Source organism: Artemia franciscana, chromosome 14 (assembly GCF_032884065.1).
Source record: "Artemia franciscana chromosome 14, ASM3288406v1, whole genome shotgun sequence".
Classification (NCBI taxonomy): Eukaryota; Metazoa; Arthropoda; class Branchiopoda; order Anostraca; family Artemiidae; genus Artemia; species Artemia franciscana.
In genome coordinates this window covers 5,365,591-5,387,459 of record NC_088876.1, presented here as the reverse complement: position 1 = coordinate 5,387,459, position 21,869 = coordinate 5,365,591, and the positions used below count along the sequence as shown (strand labels likewise).

The 21,869-nt window shown below is 35.0% G+C and overlaps 1 protein-coding gene across 5 annotated transcripts; it reads right to left on the bottom strand.

The window, feature by feature from the left end:
* Positions 1-1,329: 1,329 nt before the first annotated feature.
* Positions 1,330-21,729, bottom strand: LOC136035221 (ras-related protein Rab-7L1-like). Of its 5 annotated transcripts, none has more exons than XM_065716840.1 (6): positions 21,709-21,729; positions 14,194-14,279; positions 12,614-12,814; positions 8,689-8,861; positions 2,266-2,390; positions 1,330-1,493 (listed from the first exon to the last, which is right to left on the bottom strand). In XM_065716840.1, the coding sequence occupies exons 2-6, from the start codon at positions 14,222-14,224 to the stop codon at positions 1,361-1,363; spliced, it is 663 nt and encodes a 220-aa protein (XP_065572912.1). In that variant the 5' UTR covers positions 14,225-14,279; positions 21,709-21,729; the 3' UTR covers positions 1,330-1,360. The 5 variants fall into 5 exon arrangements, with proteins under 5 accessions (XP_065572912.1, XP_065572910.1, XP_065572908.1 ...); XM_065716838.1 differs by lacking the exon at positions 21,709-21,729 and adding an exon at positions 19,743-19,920; XM_065716836.1 differs by lacking the exon at positions 21,709-21,729 and adding an exon at positions 18,226-18,343.
* Between the last annotated feature and the right edge of the window lie 140 nt (positions 21,730-21,869).

The window sequence follows — 21,869 nt, the reverse complement described above, 5'->3', positions numbered from 1 at the left end:
GTACCTTTAGTATTCCAGGAACCACCGAAGGGATACAGCTATAACTTCCATGAATTGTTTGCGAAGGGAAAGGAAAATTCACATATTATGATCGAGGGAGTGTTTTATCATAAGACAAACACATAAGACAAAGTGTGTTATGTTCATTTGAGTGTTTTGTCTCATAAATAGTGTTTTTTCCAGAAAAGTACCGATAATTTTGTCTTGATAGCCTGACACTTACATTAGGAAGTTATAGGGGCTACCCACAAAAGTTTGTTATGCTTTTGTAATGGATAAGTTTCAGACATCTCCCATCTATGAAAGGCTAATGACATCATAAGTTTTAGACAAAAAACACTACGAAAGACTAAGAAACCCAGCTCAGCAAAACTAACACACACAAGTCAAGCCACAAAAATCACATCTAAACATACCAGATCCTAACTTTTCAATCAACTCGATATAGAGAATAGAGAAGGAAACACGAAAAAAGCTAACTCACACAGAGAGACACACACACAAACATACACAAATCAAACCGCGAAATACCACAACTAAACATAACAAATCTCAACAAGTCCCTCAGAGACAGACAAGAAACACCAACACAGCTAACATACACAAGTCAAACTATGAATCATCACAACCAAGCATAGCAAATCCCACGATTTCAAAAAAGTTCCTTTAAAAGTACACGAGGAAACACCAATATAACTAACACAGACAAATGAAACCATAAACAGTGACTAAAGTCTCTTTCTTTCCACCCTTTCATGAATTTTCTTTTTACATTAAGTCTTTCCTTGCAAAATCCTCCCAAACACATCCAGGGACAACCTGCTTTTGTTAGGCCGAAAAACGTCGACCTTTGGCAATCTGTCGTCCATTATCAGAGGAACTCGTTCTAGCCATCTGAACCTTTCTGTTGAAATCTCTATTCCATATCGCTATAAAAAGAAACGGTTAACTAGCCACATATCTGAATTTTTTTCCCATTTACCAAAAAAGTCAAAACCCATAGTAGTAACCTTGGAAACTTATAAATAAACCCGTAACACCTCGGTTGAAGTGGTATTAAACATGAGGTTTTGACTTGTATTAAGTAGTTTTTCTGCCCATCCATATACTCCTTCAGTGAGCAGTTTACGGTCTGTTTATCCCTTCCAATGCAGAAATCTTTTTTCTTTTTTGGTTTAATTTTGCGCTTTACTTTAATTAAAAAAACTTTTTCGTCATTTATGACGCGAGAAACGACATGAAAACTTGAAACCAACAGAAATAAAGTTATAGCAACCAGAAGAGACTATATCTATAATCAGTAGATTTAATTGATTCATGACTCAGAAAGTAATATAACTTTTTATTTTTTCATGATAACTTAACAAAAACAAAACTTTCTCTTTTTCTCAACTAGTGGTCCCTTTTCTAATTTGATGCTGTCGTTAAAGGCAGTTTCATAGCTTCCGCTAGAATTCAGTTCACTTTTTCCGAGCATAAGCTCTACAAGATATCTAAAAAGAAAAACAATATATAGTTCACAATTTTACATAAGGTTCAAAATAAATAGGCTATGCATATATTTCGCAATTTTGTAAAGAACACAATGAATTTGGCACATTCTTACAACAACAAATAAAAATTTTCAAAAGGGCATTAAGTGGAAGTTACCTCTGTCAGAGATTTTGAGTCGGGGATTAAAGTATACAAGTATAATATTTGCGGCTTTTCCAAATTTAGCCACCGAAGTAGAGCCAAAAACAAAACCTTCAGAATTTTATTGTGAAAAGTTTCCGAAGTGTCCGAATTCATAATGATTCCTGTAGTGATTCAGCAACTCATTTTTTGGTGTATGTAATGTATACTGAAACAGTCAATATAACGTAATAATGTATAATGGAACAGTAAAATGTTTCACGAGAACGGGAATAGAAGTAAAACCAAAACCAACGTACACGAAATTCTGAAAGAAAATCTTGGCTAAATCAAAAGAAAACATTTGGTGGGGAGGGGGGCTCAAACGCAAAGCTCAAGAACCAAAACTGAAGAACAAAATTAAAAACTGCTGGTGAGAAAACAGGGAATGAAAATAAGATGACAGAAGAACAAACATCAATAAAGAACAAGCAATTTATATATTTGACTCATACACTACAGAAACAGCGAAAATGTAATAAACAGCAAAAACGTAATTTTCTTTCAGGAAAAACGTAAATGCCCCCTTTCTCTCGCTGTTTCTGTCTCAGTCCCTCTCCCACTTAGGAACATATTTATTCAGAGTCTCACCTCATAGCATCGGATACCATAAGATCATTTTTGGCAGATACCTCTGTCCACGCTGTAAAGCCTTCCTTATTAGACATTTCTTCAATCTCTATTTGTGCCACAGCTCTCTGAGCAATAAGGTCACACTAAAACAAATTAATTTGTAAGTGTATAATTCAAAGATAGGTAAATAAAAGATCTAAGGCCGAACTGGACAGCCATGACAAAACAAAAGAGAGAAAAAGAAAAAGCGGGAATTGTGAATAAATTCTCGTTAATTCCAGTAGCATTAATTGAATATAAAGATATCGGTCCGTTTTTATTTACTTTTTCTTATTGCTTTAAACTTTGCATTTTATTTGATTTTAGGTTTTATAGATTATTTTAGATAGTATCTTTTTTCTTCGTCTACATTTAGCCTTGAAGTTGCCTTGTTTCATACAGGCAAAATATCATCTTAGTTCCGTAGTTTCGGAAATATCGATCGTAGTTCAGTTTGTTTGTACATATTGAGATTTTTTATCTCTTTGTTTTAAGGTAGGTAAATTTTCTGATTAACAGAAGGCATACCATTAGAATATAATTTTATCCTGAATTCAAACAAAACAGTTATTTGCATTGCAAATTTGCATATCAACAAATTTCATTTGCATTGCAAATTTGCATATCAACAAATTTATAAATTTGCAAAGACATAAATATTAGGGAAGAGGCGGTGACTATGTTCATTTACAGGGCAAATGAATATTATGCTTTGATTCAGGGGGGGGAATGTGATTCTAAAGGTATGTCTGTTTCTTAGCTATTTCAATATCATCTGATAATGCCTTAGCTTTCTGAAAGAGTGCAATAGATACCGTAAAAAGATATAGCCCACGACAATTAGTGGTGGAGGGGGATAAACTAAGTTTGAGACGCAAATGAATGTTATATTTGGATGAAGGATGAAATTCTGATTCCAACACTAATGCTACAACTACTACTAACAACTCACCGTAGCATCAAGCCACTTGCGGCCAACACAGCTACGCACACTCCTCCATCCCAATCTATTCAAAGCCTCCCTCTTTCAATCCTCCTAAGAAGTTCCCATTTCCTTTAAATTTTTCATTATGACATCCTCACAGCCCAGGCGAGGACGACCTGCTTTCTGTTTAGTCCTAGACGGTTTTCCGAAAAGGAAAATCTTCGGCAATCTGTCATCCTTCATCCGCAGAACGTGCCCTAACCATCTCAACCTTTATTTCATTATAGCCCAAGAAAGTAGGATTGACACACATTTTTCGTACAGCCTACTGTTTGAAATACAGTCAGTCAACTGGGTACCCATAACAATTCGTAGGCAATTTCACGGTAAAAGATCTAGTAAATCTTCATCCGCTTTTCAGAACGCTCATGCTTCAGAGCCATATTTGACAACTGTCATCACTGTACCTTCCAATATTCTAATCTTGGTTTGCAGACATCTTCCAATTCTTCCAATTTTTTTTTAACGGTGAAAAAACACAGTGAGCCTTGGCTATTCTACTTTTAACATCTTCGCTGTTCCCACCGTCTTTAGCTGCCCACCTGATTAATCTTCTCGTTACCCATTGTCACCTTTTCATCTTCACTTATTCCTAGCCTTAGTGACTTAGTCTTCTTAACATTAATTTTCAAACCTGTTCTAGCAAATCTCTAAAAGTTCATTCATTTTGCTCACACTTTCATCTAGGATCCTTAAATCGTCAGCATAATCTATGTCCAGGAGAGTTTTTTTTCTCTCCGTTTAATTCCGTGGTCTCCAATTGCCTTTCCTGTGCTCCTTAAGACAAAGTCCATCAAAACGATCTATATAAAGGGGGAGAGAACACAATCCTGCTTAACTCTTGATCAAACAGTTCGTGGTAACGAACTGTAGAAAGGAGCGAACCGGCTCAATAGTAAACGAAACTCTAAAAAACGGAATTTCGATACTACAAGATGCGTCAACAGAATCGGATTTTCATGCTGATTTTGATTATATAAGTTTCATCAAATTTAGTCTTTGTCATAAAAAGTTACGAGCCTGAGAAAATTTGCCTTATTTTGGAAAATAGGGGGAAACACCCCCTAAAAGTCATAGAATCTTAACGAATCCTTTTTTTTCCAAGGATCATCGTATCGCCCAAGTGGTCCTAAAATGTCGCAAGAGGGCTCATTCTAACGGAAATGAAAAGTTCTAGTGTCCTTTTTAAGTAACCAAAAAAATTGGAGGACATCAAGGCCCCCTCACACGCTCATTTTTTCCCGAAAGTCAACGGATGAAAATTTTGAGATAGCCATTTCGTTCAGCATAGTCGAAAATCGTAATAACTATGTCTTTGGGGATGACTTACACCCCCACAGTCCCGGGAGAGGGGCTGCAAGTTACAAACTTTGACTAGTGTTTACATACAGTAATGGTTATTGGTAAGTGTACAGAAGTTTTCAGGGGGATTTTTTTGGTTTGGGGGGGGGGGGTGAGGGGATGGGGCTATTTGGGAGGATCTTACCTTGGAGTAATATGCCACAGGGGAAGAGAAATTCAATGAAGGGTGAAGGATTTTAGAGCATTACTATAAAAAAAAAATGAAAAAATAAACATGATTTTTTTTTCAAATGAAAGTAAGGAGCAGCATTAAAATCTAAAACGAACAGAGATTATTACGCATATGAGGGGTTCTTCTCCTCCTAAATACCTCGCTCTTTATGCTTAAGTATTTCTAGTAATTTCAACTATTTATTCTACGGTCTTTCTGATTCAGGGGTCATTCTCAAAGAATAGGGACAAAACATAAGCTTTAGTGTAAAGAGCGAGGTATTAACGAGGGTGGAAACCCCCTCATACACAAAATAAAAATATAAGAATATAGAAGTTTGTTACGTAAGTTAATTCTTAAGCTACGTATATTTTTTACTAATAAAAACGTTCGTTAAAAATTAAAGTTCTAGTTACCTTTTTAAGTACCCGAAAAATTGGAGGGCAACTCGGCCTCCTCCTCCACCACTTATTTCTCAAAACCGTCTGATCAAAACTAAGAAAAAGCCATTTAGCAAAAAAAAGAATTAATATACAAATTTCATTTTAATAATTTACGTGCGGAGAGCCAAAATCAAACATGCATTAATTCAAAAACCTTCAAAAATTAAATAAAGCATTACTCCGTGTATGAAAGGGGCTGTTTCCTTTTCAACGTTCCGCTCTTTATGCTAAAGTTTTTTACCGTTTAATAAAGTAGAATTGAGAGAAAGAGTCAAACTTTTGCGTAAAGAGCGGGGCGTTGAGAAGGGAGCAGCCCCTTTCATACACGGAGTAATTTCTGTTCGTTTTAAGTTTTAATGTCACTCCTTACTTCAGTTAAAAAAAAAACTAGTTTTTTTTTATTTAATTTAATGCAAGACCAGCTGCTAAGCTCATTTCCTACCACAACCGCGAAAGTGTTATTCTCGTACATAGCACTGATCAATTTAATGTATTTCCTGGTATACCATATAAGGATAAGACCTTTGCTAAAGCTCTTCTTTGCTTAAACTAAAGACCAAAGGTGTTTGACAACTAAGGCACTTCTCAGTTATTAACCTAAGAGTGACAATTTTGGTAGAAACATCCTTTACCTTTTCTAAAAACCACACTGTACTTCTCTTAGAACTTTGCCTATAGCATCTTTCTGTCTACAAAGTATCGTATTTCTAAGTATTCTGCTACCTACAGAGAACAGACTAATGCCTCAATGATTACAACACTTACTCTTATCACCTTTCTTATACAGTGGTTTAATTAAGGCTTTTCTGAAATCGTTAGGTACTTCGCCTTTTTCGAAAATCATGTTCATAATCTTCAGCAACTGATTTCTAACCTCAGAGCCACCTTATCTAAGAAACTCATTTACAGCACTATCAGCAAATGGGGCCTTATTAGTTTTCATTCCTTTTAGTACTGTCGTTTATTCTTCCTCACAAAACAAATCTTCCTTCACATTCAAGGTATGACAAACTTTTTCATTTTCCTCTATATCTTTTCTTGCAACTGTATCTCGGTTTAGCACATTCTCAAAATATTCCGCCCATCCTTCCTTGTGACAACTCTTTCCTTGTCACTGATTGTGGGCCCGTTCCTATCTTTAACTGGGACAAGTCCGGATTGACTCTCAATTTATTAGCATGCCAGTACAATATTTTACTATTATGCTGTCTAGCTCTATTTTCTAGGTCCTCGGCAATTTTATCTATGGCCTCCACTTCACACCTCCTTAGTTTATATTTTAATTTTTTCCACTTTCTTTACATTCCTTTTGTTTTCATATGATCTATCACTCAGATAATTCTTGTATAAGCCCCTTCTCCTCTCTATTAAACATAAAGCCTTTTCACTAATATTCCTAGCTGAAGTCTTAACTCTCTTCCCTTCCACATTGTCAAATTTTAAACTCTCAAGTTTAGCATTCAACTTTTTCTGAAAACTTTTTCTCAAATTCTCATCCCGGAGTCTACCAACATCACAGCTTCCCGGAGGTAGTTACCCTTCCGAAATTTCAGCTTTAAATAAACCCTAGTCACTACTAGATGGTGATCTTTACTTTTAACACCAATAACAGCACTCCTATATACCCTAGTATCTTGTATTGATCCTACTAGTTTTCGGTTTACTATAACATAATCAATAAGGTTTCCTGTCTTACCATCAGGTGAATACCACATCAACTTATGGGCCATTTTATGACCAAACACCGCATTGGTTATAACTAGATTGTCATGCTTAATTGCAAAAGTCCATAGCCATTACTGTTTTCTTTTCCTACACCAAGCTTACCTAGGCTAGGATACCATCTATCCCTATTTCTACCGACCTGGGTATTAAAATATCCTGGTAAAAACACCCTATTTCTATCTGGAACCTTGTCAATTTGCTCCTGTAACTGTAAGTAAATTTCATCTGATTAACTAGTATATCCGTCAGTCGGTTCAACAGGGGCACAAACTACTATAATTGATACCCTCAACTTCTTAGTCATAAAGTGAGTAATCAGTATTCTATTATTAATACCTCCCCAGCCTAAAAAAGATTTAGCAGCTTCATTATTCATCATGAGCCCTACTCGCTGTCTATGCACCCCGTCCTTCCTGCCTGAGTAAAAAAAAAAATTATATCACCTAATTTCATGCTTCCTACCCCTAGGATATGAGTTTTTTAAACTCCTAATAAGTCAAGTTCGAATCGTCTGAATTCGTCAGTCAAAATGTTGATATGATAGTCTTTTTTTAACGTCGTAACATTCCAAGTTCGAATTTTCGTGTTCTTTAAATCATAGAAATTATTTTGGCCTCAGGAAAAGTAATGATCCCGGATAGCAGTGATGGACTGGGATCAACATATCTTCTCAGTTCTACACCAAAGCGCATAAGCAAGCTTAGAACCAGACAGCAAGAAGTCCCTGGGACCTCCAGTATGAATGGAGGCTTTGTGCAATCCTGGGCCCACCTTGGTCAAAATATGGTTTTCAGCACTTAGCGATGTTCTTCTATCAACAAGAGTCGGAATCATTATGTATACATGCCTACAAATATTATGCTACTACGGGGAGGCAGCCCATAGTAGATAAATTAGCTAGGAAGAGGTTTTTCAGCTCGAAAACGCCTGTTAAAACAGACCAAGTCCAAAAGAATTATCCATTAATCAGAATACCGTGCAAATTCTGTGTCGATTACTAGGCTATATTTTCCTCGAGGGACGACACTCCTGAAGTGAGAATAGAGTTAACCGCAAGGTCCCAGTCTTGCAGGTAACCCGAAAGGGTCGAGGCAGCCGTTTGCAGAGACGGTTGTCCATAGATCTTGATCTTTCACCCTGCCGCAGTTGTCCTCCTATAGAGGATCCTCCAATGATGGTGTTCTGCGTCACCATGCAATTTAACCCGTTACTGGGAGAAGGTTTATAACTCATGGGACGTGTGGACACGCCGGTGGGCCCTGTTGAGTGTAAAATTGAGGAGCCTTCTTCCTCCTTCACCTGTATTTATTCCCTCAGGTAAGGGTGCCCCAGTTTATATAATGGACCCCCAGAGACAAGGTCCACCCTTGGTCCGTGCCTCCTATGCTTATCTTTATGAACTGTTAAAAAATTCAAAGCTATCTCAATATTTCATTAAACAAAACAAATTACCAAAGGTATTCCAGGTTTTTCAATCGAACTGTAGGCTATAAAATTTTCTAGAAAGAGAAAATATGTAATGGAATTGTTGTTATCTTATCTCTCACGAATAATTTGTAAATTAATCTAGCTATAGGAAACGAGCACAGGTGTTTTGATTTCAGGAATTTTATCATTGAGGAATTTTTGTTGATTTCAGGAATTTTATAATTATGCTGATCATGATAATTTGTGTTCTTTGACTCAGTAGCCTTCAACCTAAAATTGTGCAGTTGGAGAAATCAATTCAACAGTACCTTGTTGGCAAGGAGAAGGCATGGTAGGCTAGACGATATGCATTTTGAATCTATATCTCTCTTCCAGCTGATTGCTCCAAGAAAAGATTCTCTTCGAGTAAGGTCGAACATTACAAGGCAACCGTGAGCTTCTTTATAGTACACTCTTGTCACCCAAGCAAACCTTTCTTGACCTAAAATTCAAGCTATCTTTAAATCATTTTCAGGCCATTTCGTCAAGAAGCCAAAATTTATAAAATTCTCAAACTTATATAACAGACATTACCATAAATAAGCAAGGAGTTAACCCACTTCCTCCCACCTCCAACTCGTCTTAGACTCCCTAGAAAAGCTATTTGATGAAAATCTATTAATTATGAACTTTTTTATTACATTACATTTAATACTTTGTGTAGTATTTTGAATTTTCGGTAAAATAAAAATAAACAATACAAATAAATAAAAGTAAATTCCAATAAAACTAGTCAAACTTAAAGGGGTAATTTGTCCATTAGACGCCACTCACTCAAGTTTACGCTGTCTCAAACTCGAGTACAAACCGGTTTCTCTGTTAGTTTCTTTCAGCTTAGCGAATATATTTGCTTAGCGAACATATTTGCAAATATATAGCCGAAATTTGTTTCTCAACAATTATATTTTCATCATATTTGTGATGTTTCAGTAGGATTAAGCCTCAAAAAAACATGTTCTAATTAAAAGAAGCACTTGAGTGAGTGGCGTATAGTAAATAAGTACCCTTACTTAGTCAGACTTCTAACGAAGAGAATCTACCTCAAACAAGAATTGGCCAATCACCAGTTCACTCTCAAACCCTCTAAAGCCTAGTGATATTTATGCTTAAATTAAAAGACTATGAAATAACAAAAACACTGATTTGGTTTCGTAGAAAAAAAAACTGAACATAAGGGCATTTGTAACATTTAATTTAGTATTGCTGTTTTAAAAATACCCTTGGTATCGCCATTACTTTGCTATTTTTGAATCCTTTTTTTTTAATATAAAAAAAGTAGTATATGCATATATAGTACCGGGAGATCGGCGGCTTCACCACCAATCCCCGGCACTGATACGCAGCAGGCTTTTATATATAGATTCTCATCGTCACTTGTGTTTTAACCGAGGTTGATGTCCCAGTGAAGCAGCATGTTTATTTACATCATCATCCACTGCTCACATTTTCATGTAACCTTTGGCATTGTTGTTTGTGCCTCGCAATAATTCTTCCAAGAGATCCATTGTGTTACGAAAAATCCCATAATTTAAAGGTATATGCAAGATATTCTTCAACAGCTTCATCAGGACCTAAAAAGTACATTTGACCATATGAAGATGGTTCAAAATTTCCTTCAGAGTTTTGTGATGGATGCACCGCTAGCAATAAATTTGTCTAATTACTTTGAAGCTGAAAAAATTAGCGACAATTGATGGTTCGATCGTCGCTTGCCTTGAATGAAGCTTAGGTAAAACATAAGTTCAAGTTTTGGATTTGTTTTTGGAACCTTTTAGAGAGCAATTGACGTCCTATAAAAGGCCAAACCAATTCATTTGGAAATTGTAGAGGTGGCAATACAATTCAACCAAGCAAGCAGCAACCAAAACGGAAAATGAAAGACTCCACAGTGAATACATACAACGTTGTCCCGTACTATTCATGCTATGCTTTATGCCGGGAGTAGGTCACACTTATGTTGTAATTATTGTAAAAAATAAAACAGCCTGAAACTGAACGTTAAAGGGTCCCAATGACTGATAGTAGACACTTAAGACATCTTTTTAGGTATGTACTGAGTTTTGCGCCGCAGTTTGTTGGCGTCAAAGATAACAGTGGCTTTGTTTTTCAAACATAATATTTCTTTCTTCTTCCCTTTCATTTTTGACTCGTTTCGAGTCTCGCTGTCACTTGTCTTCTTACAGCACAATTCTCACTTGTCTTCTTACAGCACAATTCTTCGTTCTTCACTTTCATTTTTAATACGTCTGATAGTCGGTTTTGCGTGTCTGCTAACCTATAATTCTTTGTTCTTCATTTTCATTTTTTACACGTTCTGATTCTCGCTGTCTCTTGTACTTCTCGGTGCGACTTACCCTCTGACCGCATACTTCTTTGTTCTCGCAGTGGAATATCTTCTGATGCTCACTTGCGTCTGTCTGCTATTGCACAATTCTTTGCTCTTCCCTTACACTTTTCACACGTTCTTGTTCCCGTTTATATACGCGTCCTTACGCACGTTCGCTGCCACTTACCTTTTAACAATACATTTCATTGTTCTTCATTTTTATTTTTGATTTGTTCTGATCCTTGTGTTGCATGTAACCACATATTTTTTTCATCTCTTTGTTTTTTGACTTCTCACTGCCGCTTATATTTTAACCATGTATTTCTTAGTTCTTCAATTTCGTTTTTAATCATTGTAATTCTCGTTTTTGCAAATATTCTAACTACAAACTTTTTTGTTCTTTATTCTTGTTTGTCATTACTTCAGATATTTTCTTTCAATGACCTTTGCCTTACCTGCTCGAATTAGTTTTGCCACATTTTATAGTCTAGATTGTTCATTTTTACCCGTGTACTTAGACTTCTCAGGCTTCCCTTTTGATATTTTCTTATTTGATGGTCCAGTTTGTTCATTTTGAGGCATTGTTAATAAACATTTTTGTCCACTTGGTATTTTGAAACTGCTTAAAACACTTTTTTGTATTTCACTTTCATTTTTGATTCGTCCTCATTCTCGTTGTTGCATGTCTTCTAACCGCATATTTCTTTGTTTTTTACTTTCGTTTAAACTCGTTTTAATTATCGTTTTTGCAAGTCTTATAACCAAAATTTCTTTTTCTTCATTTTCATTCACCATTACTTCCGATACTTTTTTTAATGCCCTTTGCCTTAGCTGCTTGTCATATTTATGGTCTAGGTTGTTCATTTTCACCCGTCGCGAATCTACATTTCTCAGATCGTTCTCATGATCATGTCTCATTTGATGGTTCAATCGCCAAAAGTTAATTCTATTTTTTCCCTCTAGGTATTATGAAACTGCTGGAAACACCTTTTATAAATACATTTATTACACGTGGTATTTTATACTTAGCTATGTTTATAGTATAATTTTGCATGCATCATAGATACTAAAAAAAAAAATACAAGCACTTGTGTGGTAGAAATGGCGTATTAAACGCTCTTGAAATATGTTCATAAATGTGACGTTACTCATGTGAATTTTTCCCCCAAATTAGGTCTCAAAATGAATTTGATCAAACCCGTGACCTATTTAGATCGGTTTTTCAAGCTAGAAAATCCCAAGATGCCAATTCCCCCCCCCCCCAAAAAAAAGGAGCTGTTTTCGAGGAATTTTTTTTTGATAAATATGTAAATAAATATACAATTATTGCTCATTTAAAGAGATAATATATATATATATATATATATATATATATATATATATATATATATATATATGTACATTTATATAAGAATTTCTATTTTCGTAATTTTGATACGTCAAAAGGCAAGTTTGTATTTTATAAACAAATTTTAATTTGTTCTCAACTTTCGTGGAAAACCAAAAGATTAAAGCTATGAGGGATATACATTAGTTTACATGCCTACTTCAAGGGTTGGTTCAAACTGAGTTTATTTTTTTTATAGACTTGAAAAATTTGTGTCCCTACTAGTATGTCCAGAAAAAAACCATCTCCCTGATATATTGCCGGTTATCTCAAACTTGAATGCTCAGTCAAGGCTTATAACAGTCAATCTGTTAGATAAGCAAGATCAAGAAAAAGACAGGAAGTGCAAAAACAGATAAAAAAACGTACTATCAAATGAGTCATTACTTTTGTCATATATTTGACCAAAGAATCCTTTTGAGTACAAAAATCACGAAGTATGTTTTTTACCTGCAAAAGGCAAAATGTTTTTTAGTATTACCTGCAATGTCCCATAATTGAAGTTTTATAGTGTGGAACGGGGACCAGCGTAAAGTTTTAAGGCCAAAATCAACACCAATAGTTGCTTTCTGTTTTGAGTCGTATTTCTGCTGCGTGTATCTATGCACAAAAGCTGTCTTCCCAACTGAAGCATCCCCTACGACAATAACTTTGAATACTTGCTCGCTCGGCACCAGATATTCTAAAAGAAATATCTATAGCAAAAACATTATAGCAAAAACATTATAACAAAGAATTATAGCAAAAACATATTGTTCGAGCCTATCACATAATTCAGCCAACCCCACCCCCCTTATATACTAATTAATATATGTCCCTCAACAATTTTTTTAACGTTTTTACTTATATTCATTTAAATTCATACTATTGAGTTTTATTTATTTGTGGATATCAGGAAGCTAGTTAGTAAGGCTATATAATAAAAGTTTTTGGTGTAGGTAGAGCAAGCGCGACTGTCTCGGCTTGGTTGTGCAACAGGTTGCTATTAGTAGTGGTAATTAATTTGCTATACGACGAACTATTTTAAAACTAATTATTTTGCTTTAGATTAGGTTTCATGGTTTCAAATATTCATTTTTAAGCCATTTAGTGTAAAGAAAGTCTAATACAGTTCTATAGCTGTAAATGGGTTATTTCAAGTGATACAAGAAGTGTTTTTGTCAACCAGTACAATTTTGTTGTTGTTGCTGGTATAAAAAAAATATATAAAAAAAATTGCTAGAGGTATTCCAGATAAATTACCAACGGATTGTTTTGGGTAAAAAAAAAAGGTAAAGTATACGGCATTAGACTTTACAGTCCGTATCGGCGGTGCTGATCTCCGTTTCTTGGCCCTTCAGCCAGGAATTGCAATGGGGGGTTGGGGGCCAGCCATCCTGTGCTTTCGCAAACCCTTCCTGTTTACCTTCCTCAGATTTCTCCAGGTACCCATTTAGAGCTGGGTCGACTCTGGCTAAGCTTACAGAGTCACGCCACTGACCCCCGTCCCAAACTGAAGAATTGGGTACACCGGGATTCGAACCCGCGTCCTCTCAGACAAGGGATCCCGAATCCAGCGCACCAACCCATTCGGCCAATAAAAAAAATTGCTAGATGTTTTCCAGATAAATTACCAACGGATTGTTTTGGGTACCCGGCTAATTGAAAATATTTCAAACAGCAGGCTGCACGAAAAATGTGGTTCAATCCCACTTTCTAGGGCTATAGAGAGAGAAAGGTTGAGATGGCTAGGGCACGTTCTGCGGAAGAAGGATGACAGATTGACGAAAATTTTCTTTTTCGGCCAACCGTCTGGGGATAAACAGAAAGCAGATCGTCTGCGGTTGGGGTGGGAGAATATCATAAAGAAAGAATTTTAGAGAAATGGGAACTTCCTGGGAAGTTGTAAAGGGGGAGAATTTGAATGGATTAGGATGGAGAAAAAGCGTGCGTAGCTGTGTTGTTCTCAGGTGGCTAGCAGCGGTGAGTTATTATTTTTAATAGTAGTAGTAGTAAAAAACATAACAAACAGGTTTGACGGCCAGGCTATAGCGCGAATGAACATTTTGTGATCTTTCTTACCATATGGGAAATCAGAAACTTCCTCGTGCATATGATGCTCTCTCAGAAGTGGTTGTGATTCAGCTAACTCACTCTCCGTCCCCGACCTTAGAAGAATAGAAAAAAAAAATGTTAGGTACTACAACTATAGTCATAGGTACAGTCAACAAATACTTCAGGAGGGCCTGGTTGTTTCTACTCCTAAACATTAGGAATTATAAAAGTTTAGGATTTCAGTCTCCTGATAACTTTGTTCTTTTCCCAAGAACCTAACTATAAATTAAATTGTCATCGAGAGTTCTTTTCTTTAAGAATTTGAATGAAAGAAATAAACCTGATATATTACTGACTGATATCTCTCATGCTGGACTGTAAAATAAAGATAGAGTTAGGATGTTTATATTCTTTTATTGAGAAACTGATTTATCTTGCTATTATAATTTTTTATAGGGCTAATCCACCGAACTGAAATACTGCTCTTTTATTGCATTCCCCAACGTACCTGAAGTTTCTCTTTTGAACAATTGGCAGAAAATCACCAACATTTTAGTCAAGTAAATAACCCAACCCTTGTGTTTTGAATAATGGATCTGAGTAGGTGGCTCGTCAACATACATTTTTTTAGGGAACTGTTATTTAAAAAAAAACTTTAAAAAGGATCTAACACACACACACCCCATACGAAAACTTTAAGAAATTTTGAAAACCTTAAGAAAACGGCGAAACGCTTATAGCAATTGAGCGGGTAAGCAGTAACAGATGAGAGCTCAGACTTATTTGACTTGAAACTGACCTTTCAGGTTTTGACATGAAGTACTATGAAATCACTAACACAAATTTTCGTTTATTTTTTGCTAATGAACTAAAAATAATATAAGTGATTCACAACAGTGGAATATATTTTTGTACCTGAAAACATTTCACCGATCTCCTTTAACTCTTCAAAGGTTTACTAACCCTGGACTAGATCAAATTAGTACAGAATTGCCCCTTCTTCCCCCACCCCTATTTGCTCATCCTGATAAAGATTTGTAAAAACTTGGGTAAACAACTTTACACTCTACTGCAAGTAATGAGAATAAAGTTTATTCTCCATTAAAGAAACATTGACCTCTAAAGTTTCAAGGCAAAAGTGGTATTAAGTACGATGAAGCGGTAATAAATTCAGTGTAACATATGGTGATACTCAGGCGAAAGGCGACTTATAAAACCAGACCAGAAGACTGCACGGAACTTGGACATGGTCAATATATCGGGGAAAGACAACTTGAACCATTGGATTCAAAAGTCAGATCTGATGCGGGAGACTTTTAAAGACAAGGTTCGACCTTGAAAAGACTAAGAAACTCTACACTGGCTGGGTTAGCAAACCAAAAAGTTTGATTACCAAAAGAAAGCCTTAGATGCAACAATTTGTTTTTGCAAGTTTTTTTTAACCCTCTGATTGACTAAAGAGGGAAAACAGGTGAATAAAAACAAAAACTTCAATCATGGGAGACAATTTACATTAAAATTTACATTTCTCTGCCTAATCGCCTTGAATGTTGTGGCAACTGTCATTTCTGTGAATTTAAATGTCAAACACCCCGTTCATAAAATGTCACCACCAATTACTTGAAGGGAGTCAAGACGGTTTTATGACCAAAATGGAGCATTATTTGTAAACTTTATGCATCCCAGAACGACGACTCCAGTAAATAATTACTGGAACCACCAACAAAGCAATAAAAAATAGAAGAAGAGGCCTGCTGACTTCTGGAATGGGTATGATCAATGATAGTTCCCATCCTCCCATTACTTTCGCACCCACATGGCCCCTTGGGTAATTCATATGATACTTTTCCAAAAACCTACTTATATACTCCCGACTGAGTGGCCGAAGACTTCTATCTTATCATGGAATGGAACAAGTGGTCTGGAAAGCAGCACATTACACCTGAACAGGATCTTGAAGAAAACCTCAAAACTCACTTGAAATTATTGGCGGTGACATCTTATGAAAACGGTCAAAGCTTGTTGACAGATATAACAAATACTCCCATCCTCAAGATGAGTATGTCAGATCAGCAGCAAGATGAGCAGCTTGATTTGACTTTTTTTTGACAAAAAAAGTATTTTTTCATTTACCCGTCCTTGCTTAATAGCCAATTTAAGGTTGAAAAACTTTGTAATATATTCGCAGCATTCTTTGCTTACGGATACGAATCTAGATATTCGTTTTGAAAGGTCTGCAAAGCATTTGAAAATCAGCTCATCACTAGCTTGCAGGCAAAAAGGCTTTATCAATGAAGGTTAGAAACCATAAGCTGTTGAGTTTTCGAAGCTACTTTTTTTTCTCCGATTTTTTCCATTTTTCATTCAATTCTCTTACAAAAGAGGGAAAAAAATGAACAGTTATGTTTTGGCCTGATAAGGAGCGAGGACTAAAGATTACCAATAACAAAAGCGATTGGACAAAGTGTCGGAAATCCAACGATTATCTCCAAAAGCCTTTTTAGGTTACAAAACGCTAAAAAAACAAAAAAAAGAAGGTAGGAAAGAGAATCAACTATTCAGAAAGAGAGCAAACATAACAAGATGATAAACTTTAGAATCCAGAATTCAAAACTTAAATAAAAAAAAAAATTTTTTGTTATTATTTTCCATTTCTGCTGAGACACGTTCATGTCACCTCTTTTCCTCCAGGCCATTTTTTTATCATCGTTTCACGACCAAATGCCATTCCAATAGAAACGAATGATGCTATGTTATCAGGTAAGCTTTCTGTTATCAATTAAGGCTCAAGAAGAAAACCACCACCCTCTACGAGTTTGTCGTTTACCATTAAGATATGTTAGATGATTTATAGCTTCTTCAGCGCAGCTTATTTCGTCTTCTGCGCTAAAAATTGAAGTAACAAAAAAAACTTAACTTCATTACAACCAGAAGAGTTCAACTTTATAGATTCTAGTCACTTTCAGTTTTACTCTACTCCCTAAGTTTATAGAAGTTTAGAAACTCATTACTTAGTGTTAGGAAACATAAGGTTAGGTGATATAAATGTTATAAATTCAGATAGGAAGGATAGGGTATATACGCATGGAGCGGGAAGAATAGGATAAGATATAAGATAGGGCAGAGAAGGATAGGGTATATAAGCAGGGAGTGGGGAGGATAGGACAAGGTATAAGATAGGGCAGGGAAGAATAGGGCGTACAAGCAGGGGGGAGGACTCATGATTAATAAGAAAGCTGCTATTTTTGTTAAGAATAGAATCCTAATTTTGTTACAATAATTGAATTCAACTCAACAAAAGAATTTTAATTCCATCCTTAATGACTAAAAAACGCAAGGTAAGGGACACAACGTATATCCTAGCAGGAATGAATGGCTGAGAAAGAAGCGAATCAGATGAATTCCAGTAAGAAATACAGCAATTTTTTTGAGACTTTTATTCCAGGTTGGTAGAGATAGGGATAGATGGCACTACCTCTTAGGCCAAGTTGTGATGGTAATGAGAAATACAACGGTAATAGATCCCTACAATTTCGTAGGTACAAGATACAGTAAGGCACTTATTTAAAAATTAGAAATCATTATCACAAGCCTCAAAGGCCCGAATTCGTATTTCAGAGTAAAAAAGGACGAAACTATCATACAAAGTTTTAAACAAAAAAAAGATTTAAAACTGGCCTGCAAGATTAAAATAGACAGAATGAATAACTATATATATATATATATATATATATATATATATATATATATATATATATATATATATATATATATATATATACCTATATATATATATGTGTGTGTGTGTGTGTGTTGTGCATATTTATGAGCTTTCAGCAGTAGTATTAGTAGTGCAGTTTTGGCTATTGTCAACTATCCCATATCATAGTAAAAAACAAAAAGTATGAAGATCTCCAAACAGGATGTAAACCATTTATATATATAAACCATATATATATATATATATATATATATATATATATATATATATATATATATATATATCCCATATCATAGTAAAAAACAAAAAGTATGAAGATCTCCAAACAGGATGTAAACCATTCAGTAATTCTATTAGATCCTGTCAAGACATCATGTTTTGTTCTTAATTTATTGAGCTCAGTAACCGATATCCAACCATTGGAATTCATAATTGTTTCACATCAAAGTATTGACTAAAAGCTTTTCTGAGTTATAGATTATCCTGCTCCTATCTATGAGAGAAGCCATATCCTGGTCCTCTCTATGAAGGAAGCCATATGCAGTTTCTTCCAAATATTGAACAAGCTTATTTTGAAAACAATCGAGCGTGAATGCGTTTGACTAAAACGTTAACAAATTGTATATTGACACAGTTGAATGCAATGTAAAATAAAAAGGTGTCTATGAAGTTTCTTACATTTAAAAAATTGTATATCAAGGTAGATGATGAGATATTTGTTTAAAACTCAAGATCATGATTTATTTAATTATTACATTTTAATCATTTTATAATCTATTGTGTGTTTTTTTAAGATTTTCTGCTTGTAGGCTAACTTATCGTATCTGTTAAATAGGCTTGAGTCAAGGGACTACCCAAAGACGTTTTCTTACACCTCTTTGAAGTCTCTTACACTTAAAAAAAGGTATTATCAAGACAGATGACTAGATATTTTTTTTTAATATTTATTCAATGATTGAATTTTGATATTTTAATCATGTTATAATCTGTTTTCTTTTTGTAAGATTTTCTGCTTGTAAGCTAACTTAGCGTATCTGTTAAAAGGGTACCCAAAAAAAGTTTTCTTACACTTAAATAAGGTAACATCAAGGCAGATGATTAGATATTTTTTTTTTTAACACAAGAAGATGAAATATTTAATAATTAAATTTTAATGTTTTAATCATGTTATAATCTAATGTGTTTTTATAAGATTTTCTACTTGTAGGCTAACTTAGTGCATCTGTTAAAAGGGCTTGAGTCAAGTGACTACTCAAAAAAAGTTTTCTAACACTTCTTTAAAGTCTCTTACACTTAAAAATAGATATTCTCAAGGCAGATGATTCGATATCTTTTTTTAAACTCAAAATGATGATTTATTTAATGATTGCATTTTAATGTTTTAATTATGTTATAATCTATTGTGTTTTGGCTAATTGGCTTGTAGGCTAATTTAGCGTATGTGTTAAAGGGGCTAGAGTCAAATGACTACCCAAAATAAAAAAAAGTTTGCATTAAATGTGCAGAAACACATCTCTGAGGAGGAAGTATTCCTTTAAATAAGTTTGTTTTAGAGACCGGGCAACTTCCCATGTTTCTTGAAAATTTAGGAAATATAATGCGAGCATCTGTGGTTTAAGAAGCCCCTCTCTATGTGACTAGGGAGCTTCGCCGGAATAGTCTGAAAGCGAATGTGTAATTTTTTCAAATCAAATAATTACATCATTTTCTTCAGCGAAGCAAAAATTATTGCAAATGTTTACAGATCTGCTTATCGAATATACGGCAGTTCAACTTATTATTTTATAATAGCCTAAATTATCCAATATTAGAGTGCACAATTCTATGGACACAGCGTTTGACAAATATCATTTACCTGGACTTCTTTCTACGGGTTTACGTAAAGGATAAGGTACATCAAACAATGATATCCTGAGGGAAGACGTTGCTGACTTAAAAGCAAAGGATTCGTTTTGTTATTGCCACCACTGATGAGGCCATTAGACTAAAGAGACAAGACTTCTTTTACTATCTTTGTATCTAACTCCACCCTAATAAGATTCGAAGAGCATTAAATAAAGCCAAAAAACACATTTGTTTGAACTGCGTCAAAACAGATGCTGCGTCAGGGTACAACCTAATCAGGGGGCATTAATCCGATATATATATGTATATATTTTAAAACGAATCCTAAAATTTTTAAATAGTTTCTGAGACCACACTGGCTAATCATGACAAAACACAAAATCGCAAAGAAAAGAAGAACGAGGAGAATTAACAGCCAGTGAAAAAATTGAAAATTATGCAAATATTTCGGTCAAGACCTCTGCTTGACCGTCCTCAGTGCAGAATAAACTAATAAAAATATAAAAAAAAAACCTTAAAACAAAACACAAAACTAAAATATGATGACCCTTTCTCAGTAACGGTGAAAGGGTAACATTTTTTCATTGGCTGTTAACTGTCCTCGCTCTTCTTTTCTTTGCGATATTGTGTTTTGTCTAAAATTTTCATGCGTCCAACCTAGGGCATGTCCAGGATTTTGAGATTTTTTTTGGGGGGGGGGGGAGCGGGAGGTTTTATAATTTTTTACGAATCATAAATTTGCTTGAATGCATTTTTGTTACGTTTTTACGGGTCAAAAAAATTTTGGAGGGGGACGGGAGTTCACACTCTGTAACCCTCCCCCATGGATACTGCCTCGCGGCCAATTTTTAAAAGGGATCCAAAAAACATGAATGCCACCACTATTTAAAAGCACTCGGGTTGTACTTCAGATAGGAAAAGTTACTAATGATCATGAATTATATACAAACCTAGTATATAAACTAATCTAATAAAAGTACTTAGGAGGAAGGTTAGGGGGTTTCGATCCTCCCTCTTACCAAAAAAATGTTTGTCAGACTCGTAACAACGTAGAAAAAATGCATATAAACAAATTTTTGATCCATTAACCGTTTTTAATGTTTTTTTTGTACAGTGTTTTTTAGCAGCTTTATTTGTTGTAATCTACAAGTTTTTTAGGCTGAGAGTAACAAAAGGAGAAAACAAATTCATAAGAAATACAGATTTCTGCCTAAAAAATCCTTGCAAACATTTATGAGAGACAGTCATACAACTTCTTCAACATCACTCAACAACTCATGTACATGTTCATCCACCATCAATAGCTGCATTACTAGTATCCCCTCTTTAATTTTTGCTGTAATATTAGATCTTAAATCTTAACACATTAAACTTAATATTAAATCAAGATTTTAGGGCTGAAAAGGTGATATTAAATTTGATCTTCTTCCAGCTGTTCCACTTAATGGGTAAAAATCAACATTATATTTTTTTGCTTTCCGATTCCATTTGATGACAGTATTATATTGACTGACAATTTGACATTATACATTTACAATTACATTACCTATCCCCCTCAAAGGGATGTACTAGCCATGGGAAAAGAAAACAACGGGAAATGAAGAAAAGATTGATGAAAATTTATTACGTTTTAGACTAATAATGCTGAATTGACTGTTTCAAATATGCTCCGAAGACAATTATAAAATATTAATTGATTAATACCGGAAAATTGGTCTCAGTTTCAACGCAGTCAGGTTTAAGATTGTTCTTTGTAATTGGAAAGATTCGACTAATTTATCTATTTTACTTAATGATACTACCATTAAGCCGGTGTCTGCGTTAACTTATTTGGGCCTCCGCATCGAGTCATATAGCAAAATTGAACCAAACAAACTCCGTTTCAATTACATGATTTTAGATAGGTTATTTAACGGAACTTTGCTGCTTCATATTCTTCATGGATATTAGTGAAAAATATTGACGAAAATTATTACGTTTTAGAGTAAGCCAGTGGCCACGTTAACGTGTTAGATCCTCCCCATCGAGACTTCCATGCAAGCTATCTGCTTGCTCATAGTTACCCACCTGCAAAACCAAATTTCAGCGTCATACGGTAAAATTGAACCAAACAAACTAGTTTCAATTACATGATTTT